Genomic DNA, 21,887 nt, shown 5'->3' with positions numbered 1-21,887 from the left:
GAAGTTTTATCACTAAAAATAAAACATAACGTGAGTAACCTCTACCTATGTCTATCGTTCGAAGATATATGATAATACTATATTATATTATGTTACAATTCTTTAGAATGTACAAAATCATGAAAAAAATCTGTAGGTAATCATCGCAATAGATTATCATTTTTTAAAACTTAGCTATGTATTTTCACATAATATTCACGATAAATTTATTAATCAGCTACGTAATGCGATTTATAATGTTTTTCAGGATCGTTTGTTATGATATCGCATTAAAGGCTGGTATTAGAAGTACGCGTACCTAAAACGAGTTCCCAAATTCACATTATATACATAAAGCCGAGTGGAATAACAAATACGAAAAACGTACTTACCGCTAACACAATATAATACAATTATGGTAGCGTGGCTAATGCTAATAGCATATGATATTATGTATCAAATCACGTATCATGGAATACGAATTTTTTTAGAAAAAAACGTACTGAATAATTTTGTTGTACACTTTGAAAAATCCACTGTCTATTATATGCAATAGTAACACTCTTAAAATATTATGCATAATCTTATATATCTTATTATTATTATTATTATTATTATAACTATAAGCATACACGCGGTGGTGTAGCATTAATCCCAGGAATGACTGGTATCCGTGTCTCGTGAGTGTTTTTTTTTCGGAACAGACACGACGAAAAGCAGTCCATCGGCGAAAAGCAGTTTATTATTCTTTGTATGTATCATGTACCGGCCATGTAGACGAGAGACAGCAATCTTTGTCACGCCTTCGTCACACACGAATCCTGCACGCAGAGTATCTATCAACACTGTTATTGTTTGGATTGCAATACATAAATTACACTCAATTGTGTCAGATAAATTTAAATAATGAACCGGTTTTACGCCGGCCTTCTAAGTAAATCACAACAATTTGTTGGTTTTTTTTTGTTTGACTAAAAATTTCTCAATTACCTAAAATACACCGAATAGTGTTATAAATTATCTCGTACACAAAACATAAACAAGGTCTCATACAGTGCTTTATACACCTGTTCGTCGTTAGCATATATGTAAAGTAATCTAATGAAGATTTTTGTAATTGATCGAGGTATTTATAATATACTATATTATATAGATGATATCAATGTTTGAACAATAATTTAAACAAATATGCATACAGAAATAAAAATAGTCGAGCTGAATAAAATGTACTGATTTGATTCGGTTAGGGCAACTCAGACAAAAATAATTGCAATTTGATAAGTCGAAGATATAAGAATGCTCCACTAAAAATATCAATCCATTGCATATAGTAGCGCATGTATTTTTTTTAAATTTATTTAAATTATTTATTTATATTTTAAATATGGTAAACCAAAACAAAAACTTTATAGCAACAACAATAATAATAAGGTATACAATAGGTACTGACTTAAAAATTGTATGAAAAATGAATAATCAAAAAAGCATATAGGTAGTTATAAAATTACGAGTATGTAATTGGCTTGTGTCCATAAACCTAAAAAAAAATCATCTACCAGACGCCGAAACTGTTAATCACAGTAATGCTCCGCACAGTAATAATCCACCATAATTTATTATTACACATATACACCTAACTAAGCACTTCGTTAAACGATTAAAAACATCGATGGCTATTCAATGGTAAGAAAGATTTGTAATAACATTAATATAAAATTATATAGAATCACTCAATTGAACCTGCTTGGTACCTATCGATATTCAATAGTGAATATAATTACTTCAGAATATTATTTTAAAATTTGATAAAAGCTTTTAAGGTAAATTTTCAATTCACCTAAGACCTATTGATAACTTGCATTTTCACTGCTTCATAACAAGAACCTTTAAAAAAAAATATGTTGTCAATTTTTCGATTCGTTGTCCGTTGTCTGGTCTTTAAATAGAGACATTTTTTTTCACATTTACAATCATACTAAAATATGATATTATGATAATATTAAGTTGTTCTTCTTCTATATTAATATAAATATTATGTCCCAGCTAAATGATTCCTAATTCGCTCTTCTATTCTTGAACTACCTAATAAAGTTCCCTCGATGTTTGCATGGATGTTAGGTATATTTTTATAATAAAATATATCTTAGAACAGTTCAAACCATATACTTCACCGGCGGGCACATGGGGAGGGGTATTTTGGTATATTTTGCTATATTATGTGTAATATATGTATACAAATTAATACAATTTAAAAAATATTTTAATATGTCGGCACATTATGCAAAACATTTTTTTATATAACCTGACCTAACACCACTGATTAACTTATCATCAGTTCATAAAATATACTCAAGTGACGTTGGATATCGGAATAAATAATTATTGGATAATAATAGTAGTACGTAGCCTAGTATAAGTGGCGCCCTCTAGCGCAATAACTAAACAAATAAGTGCATGCAATTACCTTTACACTCGTGCGCATTTGATGCAGTCGCTCTACTCCACGGCGCGTCATTGAAGAACGGCAGGCACTCATTGCAGTCGGGCCCCGCAGTATTGTGCTCGCACCGACATACTCTCCTGGACGTGCCATTGATTGAAGTGCTCTTCACACATTCACTGGCGTGGCCGTTACACTTGCATCTGTTGCCACAAAAAAAAATATATATATAGTTATCTCAAAAACATTAATGTTTATGATTAGATAATTCAAAAACGTTTGCAGCTGAATAAAACAGCATTGAAATCACCAATTCCCTAATTTAACGATGCAATTTTTAATCAAAAAAAAATTTAAGGTGGAGTAATTTATTGGTTTTGAATTTAAAAAACTATTTTGTAGTGTAGTATGAAAGTTTGAAAAACAATTAATTAAAAATAATATAATCAATAGTCTAAATATTGAAGTGTACCTTAAATTTATTTCTAGTGTAAATAATATTATTCACCTGGCTCCAACAGCGAAGTCCGCAATAGCATAGAAATATGACTTCAGTACTTGAGGATCACCAAATACTTCGTCACCAAATGTATTTAAACGGTCTAACGTGATACGGACATCTGTTGCGGTTACCCAGTCCTAAAATATAAATTCAACAAAATACAATATCATGAACAAATATTTACAATAATATACATATTAAACATATTTTTAATATACATTTGTCAACATTGTATTTTAATATATAGTTAAAGACTTTCATCGTTAAAATGGCCCAAACGAGATATATTATAAATTCTTAACGGTGCAATAGTAATATCAACGTTTGCTATTATAGCAAAGAGATATGTTAAGGAGTTCGATGTAGGCAATTTAAATGAACGTATCAAAAATTGAAACCTTAGCTAAGCACGCTTAGTTGCCTGCCTATATAAAAACATTTACCTACTTGACTTGTTGTTTACATAATTATTTAAATAATTAATAAAACGAAAGTAAACATATTATAAAATTAATATTTAATATTTAAAAAAAAAATTTTAATTTTAACTAAATAATTATGGTGATGGTGAGTTTATAAATTTAAAATAGGTAACTCATTTAAAATTTTTAATAATGTGAACACTGAACAACACACATAATATCACTATAATACAATACCAGTTTTATAATATTAATGTTTCAACTTTTATCAAAACATTTATACATATTATAATATTGTAAGTGAGTTCATGTTATAGAACACATGTTAAAACAGTTACAAAGGTAACATTAAGCCTTACAGGATAACTTATATTTTACATTATTTAATTTTATAATACATTCAATTTGAATTGTTAGTTATGTTTACATTTACATTTACAAACTACAAACGACATAATATAGTTGATCATACCCAAAATTCCGATTTTGTATCATAAAACTTAGCCGATGGTCTACCTTCTAGTGTGGAAAATGGCACACTTCCTCCCGTCAATGGCGAAATATCTGAAAACTCGGAAGTACAGAACGCCCTAGTCTCTTGTTCGCCAAGACGGATGTAATTCAAGTCCGGCAATCCGTAGGTGTCTCTACAACTCCCACTAAAAGCAAACAAAACGATAGATTATATACAAGATAAAATTATATGAGTATGGGTAATTTAAGCGGTCAACACAAATGAGTTGTAGCGTAAAACTATAATTTGTTTCTTTTTTTTAAAACCTCTTATTATGCATTCTGACTGGAAAAAAATGAAGACAATTATCCCATAATATAGCTTAAGGTAAAAAACTTTACAAGAACAATAATAATAATAAAAATCGTATATTTTTATTGATATTATGCGGTTAAATATAAGTGCTGCTATAAAATACTAAAATCTTATGTCTAATATACTTTCGCGGGCCCCAACGAGTTATGGCCATTGTTAAATACGAAATACTTTATTTTTTTTATTGTAAAATCGAGTTTAGCTATTTAGCAATTATTAATCTCCATGTTATACAACCCGATTTAAATCTAACACTCACCTGTAGAATTGATACGGTATCCATGGTCCATCTTCTGTACTTTTCTTGTACATCGCGAAACTCTCAGGCCTCGGCGAGTAAAACAAAAGTCGTATATACGTGATATCGAATGCTTTGCCTAATTAAAAAAGAAGAAAATAAAAATAATTAAAATTTACATTTACATTTCTTCGCAAGTAGTCAGTTGTTTTTTGCAACTAAATTCATTATTCGTTAAGAGCGATTGGACTTTTACGCTGATATTCTGATATAATTTTATTCTAAGAGCTATGGGTAAGTACCAATATTTTAAAATATTACTAAGTAATTTTGGTATGCTCATCCAGTAGCTAAAAATTGTATTGAACAAACCCAACGGCATATAGGTTTATAGCGGTGGCAGTATTTAATTGGTTAATTACAGCTGTTTTTTTTTAGTACCTCAAAACGTTTCTTATATTTAATAAACTGGTTTAGCATTCTAAATGCTTTGATTGATTATTAATTTTGATATTATATTCAAAATTCTGATCGAGGCAAATAATTTATTAATCAAGTAAAAATAATGTTCCAAAAATACACTTCATCTGTTATCGATCACAACACAAATGTGACACACCCGAACCAGTAGCTCACAGAATAACGGTATTGCAATATTGGAACTGATGTATGTTAGCAAATTAGTACCTAATTTTATGAACATTGTTTTTAATACGTTTCGGCAATAAGTAGTTATACCAGCTGGTTGTTGCGCTATTAATTGGAATATTTAGAATTCCAGGATAGTATTATTGCTCATTTTCATCAATTTTAGTGTTATATTATATAAGTAATTATGTTAATTTTACAGCACGGTTATCTGCAAAATAAAAATAATAAACAGTATGCTAATCTTGTTCGTGAGAGTTATATGTTATATTACTATAAATAAACATATTTAAATATTTAACGTTTATCTACTGGTATTCAGAGTTCAAAAAATCTAAGTAAACTTAAAAATAAATAATTTGTATTCATTATCCACAACTGATTCTAAAATAAAAAACCAACAAATTGTTATTTTTCAACGTTTTTATGGTACATCGAGATTTACCTACCCACTTACTTTAATTTACAGACAGGTTTTTAATTCAATTTAACTTCAGTCGTGTAAACTAAATCATGATAAAAATTGTTTCGATGTTATGCGCATATATATACAAGAGTTACTTTTTATAACAAGTGGTTTTAAACAAAAGTTTTGCACCATCAATTTAACGATTATGGGAAAATGCAGTTTTATGCAATTTTCGATATAAAATTATCATTGTTATCATGCGTGTAAAAAAATGTAATATTTATTTGAATCGTGTCTATAAAAGTTAAATACCGACGTACCGCTGACAACGGCATATGCCTGTTGGATACGGTTTGTGTATGCAATTTTACTCACGACATTATAATAATATCCGATATACAACCCAAATGCATTTACATATTTACTTATTATTGCGGCGCGTATACGCAGTACGCACTTACATCTACAGAGTGTTCAGATATTTTTCGAAATCTGCAGTTTGGTAAAAAAAAAAAAAATGAAAAATACCGATAGTTTGCAGTGTGGACCGTTCTGTTTTCAAAAATCGAACAAAGTCGATGTATTTTTTTGCTCCGTTAAGCTATTCAAATGTAAACGTGAAACAATCACAATTAAAAAAAATATCCAAACAACATTATTCATTGAAGCGCTGTGTATACATGCAGAACTGCAGCAGTGTGCTTCAACTCTTTGCCGACGTTCCAGAGAAATAAAACGCACCTAAATAAAATGGCATATAAAAAACAATATCGCTGTTCCTTTGTGCAGAGCCGACAAATGTCTTTGTCAACCGAGAAATATGTTATTCACTACCGTTTGTCAGAGAACAATTATTATTCTGGTTCATGCGTAATAAGTACATAAATTATTAGTAACCGTATAATAATTGTGTGATAAATTAAACAGTGTCAATATTATTCTGTATCTACCTATGTATGTTATTATAATGTATAAGTAAAAAAAGAACAATAATTAAATCGTAGGTACATTTTGAAACCTACGCTCTTCTATTCTTTAATGAAGGTAACGATAAAAAATAACTGTATCATATTCTAAGATAATATATCCACTGAGCATTTAAGTAAGACTTGTCGCATATGCCTTTTTTTTAGTGCAATCGATACAAAAATATATTATTTTTGCTTATAATGAATAGTTACATAATAATATAATATAGAATCAGGTTCAAATTTAGTTGTACAGAACTCAGTATAGGTACGTTTTTCAACTAACATTGGACTATTTACAACAGGAAATCAGTAGCATTATAAATTACCAAAAATAATTACTACGATATGAACTGGATATCCATATTATAGAGCAATCATTTAAGACGTAGTTAGCGACGGGTGGGGTTTACTTTATTCAAATGATGCGTGGGAGACGAAAAATATTCTGTTCATCCTACGGGAAATGACAAACGCTCCAACGTATTTTTATTTATTTGTCTGGCTTTACTAAAGCCGAATAACTCTATTTTACAACAAATTAACAGCCTGTTTTCGTTCAACAATTAGTGTATAGTATATTGTGTAATAATATGCATATTATCTATTATAATATTATTGTTATTCGCATAAAAAACCCGAAAATAAGTTATTACAGCTCGATGCCGTCGTTATTCGTTGTATTATTATGCATTTATGCCACGATTATTGAACTGTAAAATTGTGTTTTAAATCGACTTAATTGTCGTGTAATGTATGCATCATCATTCATTATCCTTCCATGTTTTTATATATTATTTTTTGAAGAACAAGTCTGCATCGATCACTAGAAAAATAATTAATGATAGATTGGTAGTATAAATATTATAGTAAATATCTAAAATCAACTATTATAATATATCTTCAAAGTATATCTTTTTTAAATCTCGATATTTAATAAGACAATATTTCAACGATTTATATGTATATATATTATTTACTTTAAATAAGTAAGAGGTATTTGTTGCGTGTAATTATAGTCTCCATATTTAAAAAAATTTAATAGAATGTTTTTTATTATTTATTTTTTTTGTAGTAAGTATAATTATACGAAAACATTTTCAGGGATAAGTGGATTAACCTCAAAACATAATAGTAAATTCAATAATTTATTGTTCGTTCTTTTTACTTTTTAATTATTAAAATTGAAAATAGGACAATATTATAGCAACCACGTGTTTTTAAAAGCATATTATAAATTCTATTGCCATTGGTATCAATGGAAGTACAAAGGTCATCGTTTCGTTGTTTCCTGTTTGAGCTGTTATCTGAACACGAAGCGCTTTTTATCGTAGAATATAATAATTCTTTGGTGACCAAAAACACTTAAACTGAATTGTTCATAATCATCGCCTGGTGCAAATTTTTTAAAACATATTATAATTAAAAACATAAAACTAAACAAATAATATTTTTAGTACCAAGTTCACTTCAATTTTAACGAAATTAAATTTTAGATGAAAATTAATTTAAACCGAATAAAATGGTAGGTAGGTACCTACTGGTGCAGAACAAATAATAATCTATACTAATATTTATATATATTTTAAGCTGTAGGTTATAATTAATTATAAATAATAAGTATATAATTTATTGCCAAAAAATGTATATTAATACTAGTCTTTAGATTTATTTAAACTGTTTTCAAAGCATACATGGATTATTATTCATCACTAGACGGTATAAATTTAATTAAATCGATTTTTATTTAGAACCCGTCAGATACGTTAAGTATAGGATGAGCAACACAAACAAAGAAAACTAACAGTATTATGATGAGTTGATTGTTAATTTTGACAGCTTCATAGACACGTTTCTCCAATTGACTTTTTATGGGTTTACATTAATTTTCATCGGTCTACGAATCTATTGGAACTCAGAAGGCCTATACTTTTAAAGGATGTGAAACCCTGATATAATAATTATATAAATTATAACGATGAAATAATCAGCGGAAAGGTCAGCCCACGTAGTATTACGATAGGATAGGATGTTTGAATTTTTTTTTTTCAACACAAAGAGTTCTGTGATACAGGATGTACAAATAATGCATTGCTAATTTAAATTTATCATAATATTTGATAACAATTTTTCTTAAAAGCGATAAAATAATTTGAAAGGTTGTAACAATATTTAGTTTATGATGCTATTAGGTACCTATTTTATGTTTAGGCTGTAAGGTGTTCATTACATAACCATATTGTTTAAAAAAAAAACCGAGATAACATTATTAACAGAATACTGTAAACGAATTACAGTACAAAAATTATTTGTAAATAAAACAAGAGGTGTATAATATATATATAATTTTTTTTTCGGTTTTCCGAAGACAGAACTAATTACCTAGGTACGTGGTTTAAACGATTTGAAAACATTATGCACGGTAATCGTCCGTAGTACAAACACGAACGAATTTGAAAAATTTAACCGGCTGACAGATCAATAATAATCAATATTAACTCAACAACAGCGTGTAATTATTATTCATCGTGGAAATCGATAGCAGCTGTTATTTGTACAACGTACCTGATAATAATATAATATTATTATGATAGATATATTACGTGTGTGCACCGACCGACAAAATAATTAAATAAACGTGCAGTCGAGTATTACGATCTTACACGTCACAGCGATTTATGCTTAAATATAGCATCTTGAAATTATTAAAAAGACGTTTATAAATACGAAATAGTAGGCATAACCTACAATTTTGTTGCATCTTGGACTTAATTGTTTTCGAGATTCAAATCATAACATACACACAAATACACAGAGTACATTATAAAGGAGGGTATTGGATGATAGGCATAAAATACGTATTAATAAAGGTTTCACGTCAAATCAAAAAGGTTTAAAAAATGATTAATTTCAAAATGAGGATAATATTACCATAGAACAATATGGTTTTATGATAAAAATAATAGTATTGTATATTATGATGAACTTACAATACGGCAATACCCGTATTTCAGATTATTGTAGTATTGTATTTTCATTAAACAAATTTAAAAGTAAATGTACTTATATACCTCCTACACAAATTGTATTTCTATATTTCTTTTACAATATAGTTTCATGCTATTGGATTTTAAGTCTAAACTAATTCCTTAAAAATAATATTTTTCAAACTCGTCTTCAAACTTTGTTTACAACTATACCTAATAATTATAAAAACCCACAATATATGTCCGCCTTCTGCTATCAAAAATCTGCTATCGTGTTACTGTGGATAATGGATATTATAAACAGAAAATATAGGATTACTTAATAACCAAAATGTAAGTGTTAACTTATAGATGCAAGGAAAAAACTAATTATAAGCCTCGAGTCACTACTCACCACTTAGCATTAAAAACTCAACACTCATCATCAGAATTCGTCGTGTAATAATATTATAATATAAAAATAAAACGGAGATAATTGCACATATTAAATACAGTATGATATAATGTCCGCCCTTGTTGGCCCGTCCAAAACAGTAGCCACACATGTAAATTACGATTTGGAAAGAATAAAATGTACATGTAGGAGATGTCCGAAAGAGCTAATACGAGTAGGAAATAATGAAAACATAAGTACAAATCTCATTCTGTAACATCATCATAATCGTTCTGTTGAAAAATCTTCAACGAATTATAGCAGATTATAATTATAATACATTGAAATGTGAAAATAAAAAACGTAAATTAAAGATAAATTCTTTGAGGATTCTAGATATGGTTTAAGTTATTACACTTGCAGTTAATATCCATTTTCAAAGATAGAGTGGGTGATAATTTAATACGTCTATTCGAGAAATATGTAAAACTGGAAATAAATTGACAAGCTTAAACAAATTGACAAAAATTACTTTCGAAGCATAAAGTGAATGCGTCTCTCGATGGGGAGTCTATATTCGGTTAATGGCTTTTAAACTCTGTGTACGTTTAAATCAATGTCAAATATGTATATATCTTATAAATCATAAAAGCTACTTTTTTTAAAAATAAAATCAAAAAAAAAGCTATTGGTACTATTGATTATTTAATGGAAATATAGTTTTTCTTATCTGAATTATTGTTAAAACAATAAGTTATGAGGAATGCTATTATACGAATTTATACACTGATACCTATACTAATAATAATTTACGTTCAGAAAATTCTTAATACATTTTTAGTAACTCTGTCTATTATCAAATTTAAAAACCATAATATTATATGTTCTCTATCGTATTTTTCTCAATATTTTGATTACAAATTCATTGAAAATATTTTTACGATATTTATGTAGGTATTTTATCTACTAATAACTTATTAGTTATTACTTATTACAGACAGTTCTACAAAATCCAAAGAATAATGTCACCCTCTTTAAATTTAACTATAGAAAATTAACTCTAAATAATATTTTAAAAAACAACATAACTGAAAATGGCATTGTAAGACGGAAGTGCTGAATGCAAATTATTTTTAATGTCTTTTTTCGTTTTTATAATATATTTGTAGACGATCTGGCAATTGTAAATAACCTACGGACATATTTTTATAGCAAACGTTGATCCCGATAACAATTAATTATTTGATAAAATTTTAATAAAATATCGTGTATATTAGATATATAGGGTTATTCGTGTAGGTATATATTTTATACATACACAATCCCTACGAATATATAGGTCAAGGTCTAGTCCAGGCAGATCCGTCGAATACCGCAGCCCAACCTAAGGTGGGTTTCAGCAATGCTAATCCTTTGCCGCGATTGGTTGCGGTTAGGTTGGAACACCACCGCACGCGTCATAGGATAGGTTTATACCACGTTACACCGCGTTGTTGGGCACGGCTGAACATTTTTCGCGTGCACGGCACACGCGCTTAGGTACAGTGGAAACCCGTCCCTTTGTAGAATAAATCGTGTCGGACATGGACGATTACAAAATCTCTCACGGGTACTCACCAAAGTGCAGGGTCAGGTTCACTTGGTTCGGGTACTGAACGCTCTCGTACATGGTTTCCGACTGCCACCACGTTCGATTGGCGTAGCTGCTGAAATCTGTCATGTAGTAGGGCGAGTGTGAGGATTCGGTGCACACGTCACACGTCTTCTTGGTCACTTGGCTGCCCGACTGCACGCAGAATTCTGTGGGGCCGGATTGGCCACACGTGTTGGTCGCTTCCACTTCTAATCCGAAAGCCGCGTTCTCGAAACCCGGTATACATCTCTGCAATGGAAAACAATTACCAAACGGTCAGTCGTCGTGCGAATCTGCACGTTCATACATTTTACGCACACATGTTAAGCTTTTTCGAACTTAATAAAAGTATAATTAGCCGTTATCGATACCGCAGAATAACCAGAAGGATCTCGACGTCTTAACGAGAACTAGGAAATCGCCGAAAAATTGTAGGTATATCAGTGTAGCCAGAACTCGACAATAATTATTAAAAATTTTCTTTTACCGCTGAAACTGATTCTACACATTTTTGATGTCAAATGCAAGCAATGAGTGGTGTATGGAAAGCGACAAGACGTAGAAAGAGCTCTTTGCCTACCCGCTTACTCGGTAATATGACGTATAAGTGGAGTTAGATATGTGACGTACAGATTATTGTATTTTGTCATCAAGACATCACTGTATTTTTTCGTCTTGATGGCCTACATCACTGCGAGATGTCTTTCCGCTGCTCGAAACTCTGTTATTACTTATAACGCAAAGTTCTTGTCTAGTACTATCATACAGAATACCTATATTATTATTAAACATATTATCGAAACATTTGAAACATTCCAAAATCGTGAAACAAAGATATAACAATAGATATTGGAGCTTCTGTGCTACAGGAAAATGTCGTTTATCTCTCCGTTATATTTGGCTTCAAGTCCTATGCACAATGAAGATAGACAATGCCACATCCATAGGTATAGTATGTTTAATATCAGCTATGAGTAGTATAAGGTCTATGGTGAAAATTGAAAAAATAAAATTATCTACGAAATTTATTGACGCATCAGTAAGTTGTACCTTGGATTATTGTGTTTGAACAGGCTACAGCACAGGTATGGCAACGGGTTTAGGACATCTATCCACCACGAGACCGTCTAATTTGTAATTATTTAATACACAATAAGGGCATTATGTAATATAATAATATGTTATATTAATTATTTACATTATGATTTACGTATGCTTTTGCAGGTTACGGTTCTTAAGTATTTTCCCAAGTTCGATCGGCAGAGAATAGATATTTTTTTTTGCCTTTTTGATTCCAATGCAATTAATTTACACATAAATAAATAAATAAAAGCGTAGTAGGTACATTAATAAGCGTACATTTTACCACGCATCATATAATATATATGTTGGTTTTTTCGATTAATCTCGAAACGAAATACAAATGTTTAACATAGGTAAACGCAATAATTAATGTAGGTATAATATATATACAGAGGTATTTCCCGAGTGTGGACGTTAGAGCGGTGGACGTTTCGAATGACACGATTTACATATTATTACATTAATCGCTCCTGCGTAGGTATGTATAGTTTTGTAATTATTGTACGGCGATCAGGCACTTAGCCACAGGTTCTCGTCGAATGAACGTAATTATTTCGATCGCGTTTCGAGGTAAACAGTAGTAGTTTTTAGTAAGTAGTTTTAATGCCTTCAACAGTCGTAGTATTAGTCGTCGTAAATAAATGTCCTCAAGGGACAAGTGCATAATATATTTGTATCCTGCACACGGTCATCGAAACGAATTCAGTAAAAATATATAATCGTACCTACAACGCTCGTATATTAGCCTGGACAGGTCAATGATCATTTTTAACTGAGTTGTGTTAAGTTGATGGAAAACATTTTTAAAAAGTTTAAAGTTAATGTAGCTATTCTATTTTTTTTCTAAGCTCACTTCACTAAAATATTATAACTCATTGTTATTTTTTTTTTTAATAGCCAGTAATATGGTTTAAAATAATGACAATTAAATGTTCACTCATCGTCAACTCTAATTATATATATTATATTGTATTATATTCATTATTTAATTATTTAAAAACTTTACTTATTAGATTTAATTAAAAATACAACTCGTTATTTATTAAGTTTATATCAGTAAAAATCAGTTGAGTAGTTCAAAATTAAATTTTAAAAAGTTAAAATTAACTTAACTTTATTAACTTTTTAGCTAGTTTATGCCCAGTCTTTCTTGCTAGCTTGATTATATTATTTATCATTATTGTTATTTTTTTTTTTTTTATTGTGGCTCGGCCCTGTAAGCTGCAGTCGCACATGTTTTCGCTCATTATGAATTGACCTTTCACGAGCGGGGGTCGCACTTGGGCGCATAATATGTGCCTATATTATATTGTTGCTGTAGGTCGCTGCAGTGCAGCATTGTGTTTAAAACCACGGGGAAGAATACGCATTAAAATATGGCGGATAAGAGAGAAAAATCCGACGGAATGCCGCAATAAGAGTTGCAGTGAGACATTATGACTCCCCTACCTTTCCAGCTGGGATAGGTACATTATAATAATATAATATAGAAGGCTCACGATGTCAGACGTTTTTATTATCGGTGTAGCTGTGAATAATTGCCGGATTCTGGTCTGGATTTATATATTATATTATTTTTATATAGAGAGACGCGCGGCTACCGGAATTGAACATGTGTCGTTTCGGTTTTATGTATATGTATGTACCTACACTCCCCAGCAGAACATGTCTTATATCTGCGCTTACAATGCGTACAAGATAATAATATAACTTCGTAACAAGAATACTGTAGTCATATACTAGACCCACGTTCCAAAGACTCAACTTCCGCCGTATCCAAGTGAAGAAAACCGACGAGTTTCCAACGTATATAATAAAAATTATCTCTCTCTCTCTCACTCACTCAATATTTTAAAAAAGACGATTACATTAAAGTTAAACATTGATTTTCTCGAAAACTATTGACTAATGTTTTTGGAAATATTTTCTTTTTGCGTTATAATATATTTAAATATTTCTTAATGTAATTTTTCTTGTTGTTCCTTATTTTTTGAATAACACCTTACAATGAAACATTTTTTTAATTTTTAACATAAAAATTGCATTTTGAACGAATAGGTAGTTAATTAGTTATAAATTATAACTTATAAGTGTTTAAAGTGTATATAGTTAGAAGATTGAGGTGCCCAGTGGCACTTCAGTGACATGCATGCTCGTGCTATATCCACAAAATGTTGGTCCACTGCTCCACGTCTCCCCTCAACTAAACTATAAATACTTGCAATAAGTTGTAACTATAATTAACTACTCGTTCGAAATTTGATTTTTATACTAACAAACATTAATACTTTTTGAGAAAATGAGTGTTTACCTAAAAGAACCATCTTGTACATGATATACACAGTTCGACAGTCGAACTCGACATATTAACGTATCTGAAACTAAACAAGAGGGGGGGGAGAAGCACGATCACATTTTCTTCAAATACAGCTAATAGTTATTTTCCATGCCACAAATTCTCGAATTTTTGTTCTTTTTGTAATATTAGTTTTTTAATTTAATTTAATGATAATTTTTATATTTTATTAACAGAAATCCACTCATGTATATGACTCTCTAAAATACACCAACAAACCTCAACGAGTGCATATATACATAATATGAGACTTCACCTTCCATGATCATACGTGTCCCGATTGCGGGGAATTACCGCATCAAATACGCGAACGAAATTGTACGAAAAATATTTCACAATCGAAAACGGAACAAAGAAAAACAAAACATGTTATTGTTATTTTATGCTGAGTTTAGTCTAAAAATCAACAAAGGCTAGTCAAAATCTTGAATTTGAATCGTCATCAGATTAACTCGACCGTTAAAACAATGCACGCGGAGCATTGCAGCATGCGCACTGCAGTTTACTTAACTATTATGGTAATTCGAGAAATTATAAATGGCAATTATATACGATGTGATGAATACTACATAAACAATAAAATGTGTAACGTAAACATTAATTTGTTTGGGCAGCATGGAATAATCTTGCTCGTGACATAATATTATTATTTCACTAAAAACTCATTTTAGTCACGTTTATTTACTATAACTACCTCCTGGTGTATTATTTTTCGAAATCTATTGGAGTTTGTTATTGTTCGACACCGTGCAAAGATTTTATAGAAAATGATTTCAATCAGGTTTCGCCGTCGTATATTTTAATTTTTAAACTGCTGTATATAATGTCATACATCAAAGACAAAACTCCAGTCAGTTTTAATACAAATTCTTAACAACTATATGACGACAAATAGATAAACATCATTAAACATGTAAACTTAGAATGAATAAAATAATGTAATTCATTAAATACTAGAAAAAATCGTTAATTATAGGGAAGATCATATTTCTTTATACAATATACATTACACGACTTAATTAAATTGTCGGAAAAATGAAAAGTCAGTTTACTGCAGCTTTCTGATGCGTGAAATAATATAATAATAATTAAATATGATTTATGCGATGAGCCTTAAATTGATTCGTTGTGATCGGTTATTAATCTCGATTAAAAAGAATTTTTAATTTCAATTATTACCAACGGCAGTTAGAATGTGTACCTACGCATTATCCTAACATATTATTACTTATTATTAGGTATGAATATATATTTTTACTCTTCTTATAATTATTAATTTATTCAACTTTCATTACTATTTTTTTAAATTTAACTAACATGTAAATGATATCGTAAATAGTGAAGTATAATTCCTTATCGTCATCGAGAGGAAGAGCTCTTCCTCACAGCTGTAAAGTAATATTTCCCTGGGCAGAGGACTTTTAGAATTTTAATTTTAACTGTTGCTACTTACTAATGTATTTTTTTATTGTATACAACTGAGCTTTGTTCATTTAAAAACAACTTACTTTTTTAAACCAATAACTAGTCATCTCTTTGAGACTGATCACTTGAATAACAAAAAAGCGATCAAGAAAAATCCGTGGATTAAATTAAACTTAAAAACGTACACAAAGGTTAGGTACAATAATGTTTCAATCGACGCGCAGAGCATACGATAGTTTTATAGTCTTATACATTCGAAATTTATGTATGTGTATTTTATTTCGATAAGTAAAGACACATTGCCCAAATCACCACATGTTCATTATTTCTAATCCATATAGGAAACTACATGTACCTAATGATTGGTATATAACATGGCCGCACACGATGTCACGGAAAACGCACCATTGCGGTATAAGATCAAAGGGTCCGGTCGTTTGAGAATATGATAACGATATGACGAGACGAATAGATTTCCAGAAATGGATTTGTGTAGTAGGTATATAATGTACTTGGGAAAAAAATGTAACGACGATAACCAAAACGTGAAGTGTACGCTGTCCAATACACATTATCGTAATATCTATAATAATGCTTATACAAGTGTGTAAAATAAAAATAACTGGCGTGTGTGTGTGTGTGTGTGTGAATCTATGGTCGAAGAGAACATATTGGATGTGAAGGGGAGAAGGTGGACACATTATATTATTGTGACGTCACATTTCTTCAGATCCATTTCGAATTTCGTCAACAGAAAAAAAAAACACTCCGCGGGACTATCCTTTATTATTATTATTATTTTTTGTATACGAGCCACTCGCACGTGTTGGTAGCCGTCAGGCGCATAATATATTGTATAAAATAGTATACAGTAGGTATGGTACTATTGAATATATTAATACTCCTCTCACGTCCCGAGATGCGTAAAAACGCTGTTCAAATTAATCTCGTCCAGTTCGATTCGATTCGATTCGATTATTATTTTTATCCCAAAAACATCCGGAAACCGGTGTGCCCGTGCTGGGCTCGGGTAATCGACCGAACGGTCTTGCGGATCCTGCAATACCATCTAAAACGAGACGATTAACTATTATTATCACTATCGTTTCTGTCAAAAGTGCCGAACGGTTTTTGAGACAAATTCTCAGCTGCTTTCCGTTTGCTCGGGCAGCGGTATACCCCAGAAAATACGGACAAATAACACGGCGGCCGAGCTGTAAAGTAATATGTCTTCACGGGCTGTCAGGTCTCAGCATAAACGGTTTGCCGCCGTCGTCTTTTTATACGGTCCGCCTATCCGGTAGATCATAATTATTTTTATATAATACACCGTTTACGCTTTTATGTTACTTTTCTGTCGTCGTATACCGTATACCACAGACCTTGTATACGATCGTCAGTTGTCCACCGTTACCGAGTGCATCAGCATCACAACCGACGAGTTCGACCCATTATAATATTTTGTAGTAATAATATATAATCGTGCTCGGGGAAAAAAGGGTCCCGTGAACATGGCGGCTACTGTTTATAAAATTAGACTAGAAACTATCGTCGACCCGAAACAGATGTCACGAAACGACACTCCGACGCCGTATACACTGCCGTATTATACATGATATTTTATATTTTATTATAAGTATAATATTGTGTATCGCAGGATAGCACCATACTCGATAATGTTGTAAAATATAATCATTTTATATCTCTCTGTTATCTGTTATTGTACGTCCCGGTTTCGGAATGCGAGAAGAATGACGGAAACATAAACAGATCGCGGGCAAATTCATAAACTATAACATGATGGTTATATCTTAAATAATATTATGATTTTACTAATGAAACAAAAACTGCCGTCGCCTGTATATTTTCACTTTTAAAGATAGTACCCACCTTGAGTATTTAAGTTTATAATATAGATAAAATAAACGAATTTCAACAAATTAATGAGTCAGTATAGGATTATACTATTTTATACGAACTGCAGCAGTAATAACATAGTCAACAACCTTGTTTCTGTCTTGAATTTTCTCTTGGTAGGTATATTTTTTTAAAGTCCGTCTTACTCAATATGTAAATTTTAAGATTATTAGATAGATAATAATTAACAACTGACGGGTTTTGGGTTTCGGGTACTAATGCAGTGGGCACCATTTAAAATATTACATCAAACGTCAATAAATTTGAAACTGAGTAGTGAAAAATAGTGAATCTAGGTGTTTTGATCACGTAAAGACGTAACCAAAGTAGCAATGTGTGTGGGAAGTGGGTAGTGCAATGCATTATATAGACATTATACGAGTTTGATAAAATCTCAAATGTGTACGTGCGATGATCACAAAGTAATTTTGCATGTACCCACCGTGTACACGCTTTAATGAATATTATTTTTTAATTCAATTCTTGTGCACCTAATATATTATCGAGTACACTATACCGAATTTGAATATTTTTATTGATTAATCCGACAAAATAAAGTTACTGACAAAGGTATACCTGTAATATAAATATAATAATAACATATTATTTAGAGCATGTATATAGATAAGGCAAGACTGTTGCATAATATTTGAATCACCTACAAAATACAAAATTACTTTAATGCAACTCGCGCGAAACGTATTCTATGACTACTATTAATACGGCCAATGTATTACTCGTTTCTCAGAAATCTATCGACTGATATTTTAAGCTAACCACAATCATCAATTGATAACAAACTATAAGGTAATGCCACTTAATGAAATAATTTATGAATAAAAAACAATAATTGTATGCTGATGTAAAATTCTTAATACATAATTTTTATTTTAATAAGTTACCGTCTGTGATAATAATATATGTTTCAAATTAGACAATAATGAGTAATTATATTATTAGACGTACCTACTCAATTGTTGAAAAAATCACATGGGAGCATTGTGAAGCTCAGATATTACAGCAATTTTGAATTATATTCTCCTTTATTAAATATATAATACAACCCGACGCCCTTGAGCCATGCTTATAATATACTCGCTGAAATCCAATGTTCGTCTTCTGAACCATATCACCACTGGACCCAAATGGAAAAAATGTTTTTTTTTTCAATTCTCCGACTATTCCTTAGACTGTAGACAATACATTCCTCCGCCTCGGGCCGAGGTTTGTTTTCTATGGAATTCGTGATCGAAAGAAAAAAGGTCGAGCAACAAAAGATTTTGAAAACCAACAGGGTTACTCTATATGCAAACATCGGTATTACCGCATAATAGGACGGAATGGCGATGATGATGTGTGTTATATAGTTTGCAGCGAGAATATACGCAAACCCGATTAGATATTTCCTGAAGTACTCGACTTGGTATGAGGTAATCTCTGAAGGAAATAACCGTCAATAATAAAATCGCGAGTGGTCCAAGCGAACGGCTACACGAACTTAGGATAATTTATGCGCTTAAACGTACAGGGCCGCGTTTATTAAATTATTCTCATCGAAATCATTTAAATTTTAAGTCTATAAGGTGATTCGATTTTTCCTCATAATAAAAAAAAAACCAGTAATATTTAGATAAAATGTCGTTTACGGTTCATTGTTTTTGGCACCGTCGCTATCGTTTATAGTTTTTCGTTACACGTCGAACCGTAATAATTGTGTATAATAATAATAGCTATGTGCTTTATGTATAATATGATTTAATATATTATTGATAACCATCAGTATAATATAGAAGGAAAAGGGTTGGTCTCGGACAACGACGACGACGACATGCGTTACGATAATATTATTCTTTTCCGTCACTCGACCGGCATGTTATTTACAAAAAAAAAAAAAAACTCAAATCTATACGACCGCTAGTAGTGTTCGAATTACGAAGTGTTTTTTTTTCCTCTTCAGATGGCTGCGTGAGGGTTACTATATACACATACCTAAATAATATGATATATATATATATATGTATATAGACACACGGGGGTCGCGTGATTCGACGTTCTGCATCATGATTACATATCACGTAATCGTAGCAATAATAATAATAATAATAATAATAATGATGATACGATGTCTGACGGGTGAAAAAATGCAGGGTGAGACCTACCTGAGGTTTGTTTCGTTCGTCGTAACACAAATTGCCGCCCGTGTTGTCGATCGGTTCGACGGGGATGGTGACGTCTGGCACGGCGGCGACGAAGACGGCTGCCCCGACCGCGGTCAGCAGCAGCAGCGACATCGGCATCAGCTTCATTTCCGGTCAGATCGGAACTCGCTGACGATGTACGGGGACTCGCGGGGTCGTCACAAAAACCGCATCGTTTTTCGAAAAAAACTCGAACGGGGTGGAAAACGGAAACGGGTCCTGGAAATAATCGTCCTGCAGCGGCAGGAGCAACAGCAGCAGTGTATAGTTGTGTGTCGCGCGCGGGATGGCTAGCGTTTGTGAGCTAGTGCGTGCGTGTGTGCTAGAGTGCGTGCTGCGATCTCAAAGGGTCACCACCAACATGTGGCGGCCAAATGTGCGCGAGTCTACGGATGTGTGTGTGTGTGCAAGCATATATTATTATAACGTGGCGCGTTCGGGACGGATCGCGGAGGCTGGAGACAAGGAACGGAGATAGAGAGAAATATTAAATATATATTAAATATATATATATATATATATATGTATATATAAATAGAGTGAGAGAGAGAGACGGCGAGACGGAAACGAAAAAGACGACGACGACGACGACGACGGCGAGACGCACGTGAACACCGAGACCACCGAACGCACACTACGCACGTTTTCTGTCGGCCGCGCTACGGGATGCTGTCTGATGACTGTCGAGTGCAGCACGCAGCTCGCTCCTATCAGCCGGACCGCCGCCGCCGCCGCCGCCTACTCCACCCTCCGCCACCCCGCCATCAATCGTTCTCTTTCGCTCCGATTTTACTCTCGTTTATTATTACTATTATTATTATTATTATTACGATTTTGTACGCGTTCTTCCTCAGTCTGACCACCGTTATACGGCAGAGCACAGGTATTTATATTATACCTGTATGTAGTAAAGTCACCGCCTTTTTTTCCAAAATTATTCCAACGCCTCCCTTATAACAATACAATAACGAGAAGAACTTAAATTGTCCTTTTAATAGTGTCGTATTATATTATATTATATTATATAGATAGGCACCTGTGTCGCTCCCGTCGTCGCCGACAGTGTCTTTATGTATTTATTATTATATTAGCACTTATACCCATAATACGAGCACACCGCTCGCAGAGGTTATAGGTATTGACATTTAAATTCAAAATTTTGCGTGGGAATTTTTCCGTTGATGTGTACATTATAGTTAAACTATAATATTACACAAAACGCCTTTTACGCGCCAGTTTTATAAAATATGGTGAAAAATAAGAGCAGTTATATTATATTATATTAAAACATAAACACTCGCATATTATGGAAAACGGTTTATTAATTTATTACCGAATTTTTATTACATTTTATTCGTTCGTTCACCGCGGTCTATCGCTATTATCATGACATTATCTACGATATGATTACGCGCGTACTCTGAATAATTCAATCGTCATCATCGTATACATTTATCGTTAAAATTCAGCTACACTATAG

The 21,887-nt window shown here is 31.8% G+C and overlaps 1 protein-coding gene across 1 annotated transcript in view; it reads right to left on the bottom strand.

The window, feature by feature from the left end:
• Positions 1–21,056, bottom strand: part of LOC111040902 (laminin subunit gamma-1) — a 57,046-nt gene extending 35,990 nt beyond the window's left edge. Inside the window, exons 1-6 of the mRNA XM_022324967.1 lie at positions 20,369–21,056; positions 11,413–11,677; positions 4,432–4,549; positions 3,816–4,002; positions 2,928–3,058; positions 2,444–2,622 (exon numbers count right to left, since the gene is read on the bottom strand). Of these exons, the coding sequence (XP_022180659.1) occupies positions 2,444–2,622; positions 2,928–3,058; positions 3,816–4,002; positions 4,432–4,549; positions 11,413–11,677; positions 20,369–20,515 (1,027 nt within the window). The 5' untranslated portion in view covers positions 20,516–21,056. The remainder of the gene's footprint in view (positions 1–2,443; positions 2,623–2,927; positions 3,059–3,815; positions 4,003–4,431; positions 4,550–11,412; positions 11,678–20,368) is intronic.
• Positions 21,057–21,887: the final 831 nt, after the last annotated feature.

The sequence above is a fragment of the Myzus persicae genome, unplaced genomic scaffold (genome assembly GCF_001856785.1).
Source record: "Myzus persicae strain clone G006 unplaced genomic scaffold, MPER_G0061.0, whole genome shotgun sequence".
Lineage (NCBI taxonomy): Eukaryota > Metazoa > Arthropoda > Insecta > Hemiptera > Aphididae > Myzus > Myzus persicae.
The sequence above is the reverse complement of the archived record's forward strand: the minus strand, read 5'-3'. Positions and strand labels throughout refer to the sequence as shown.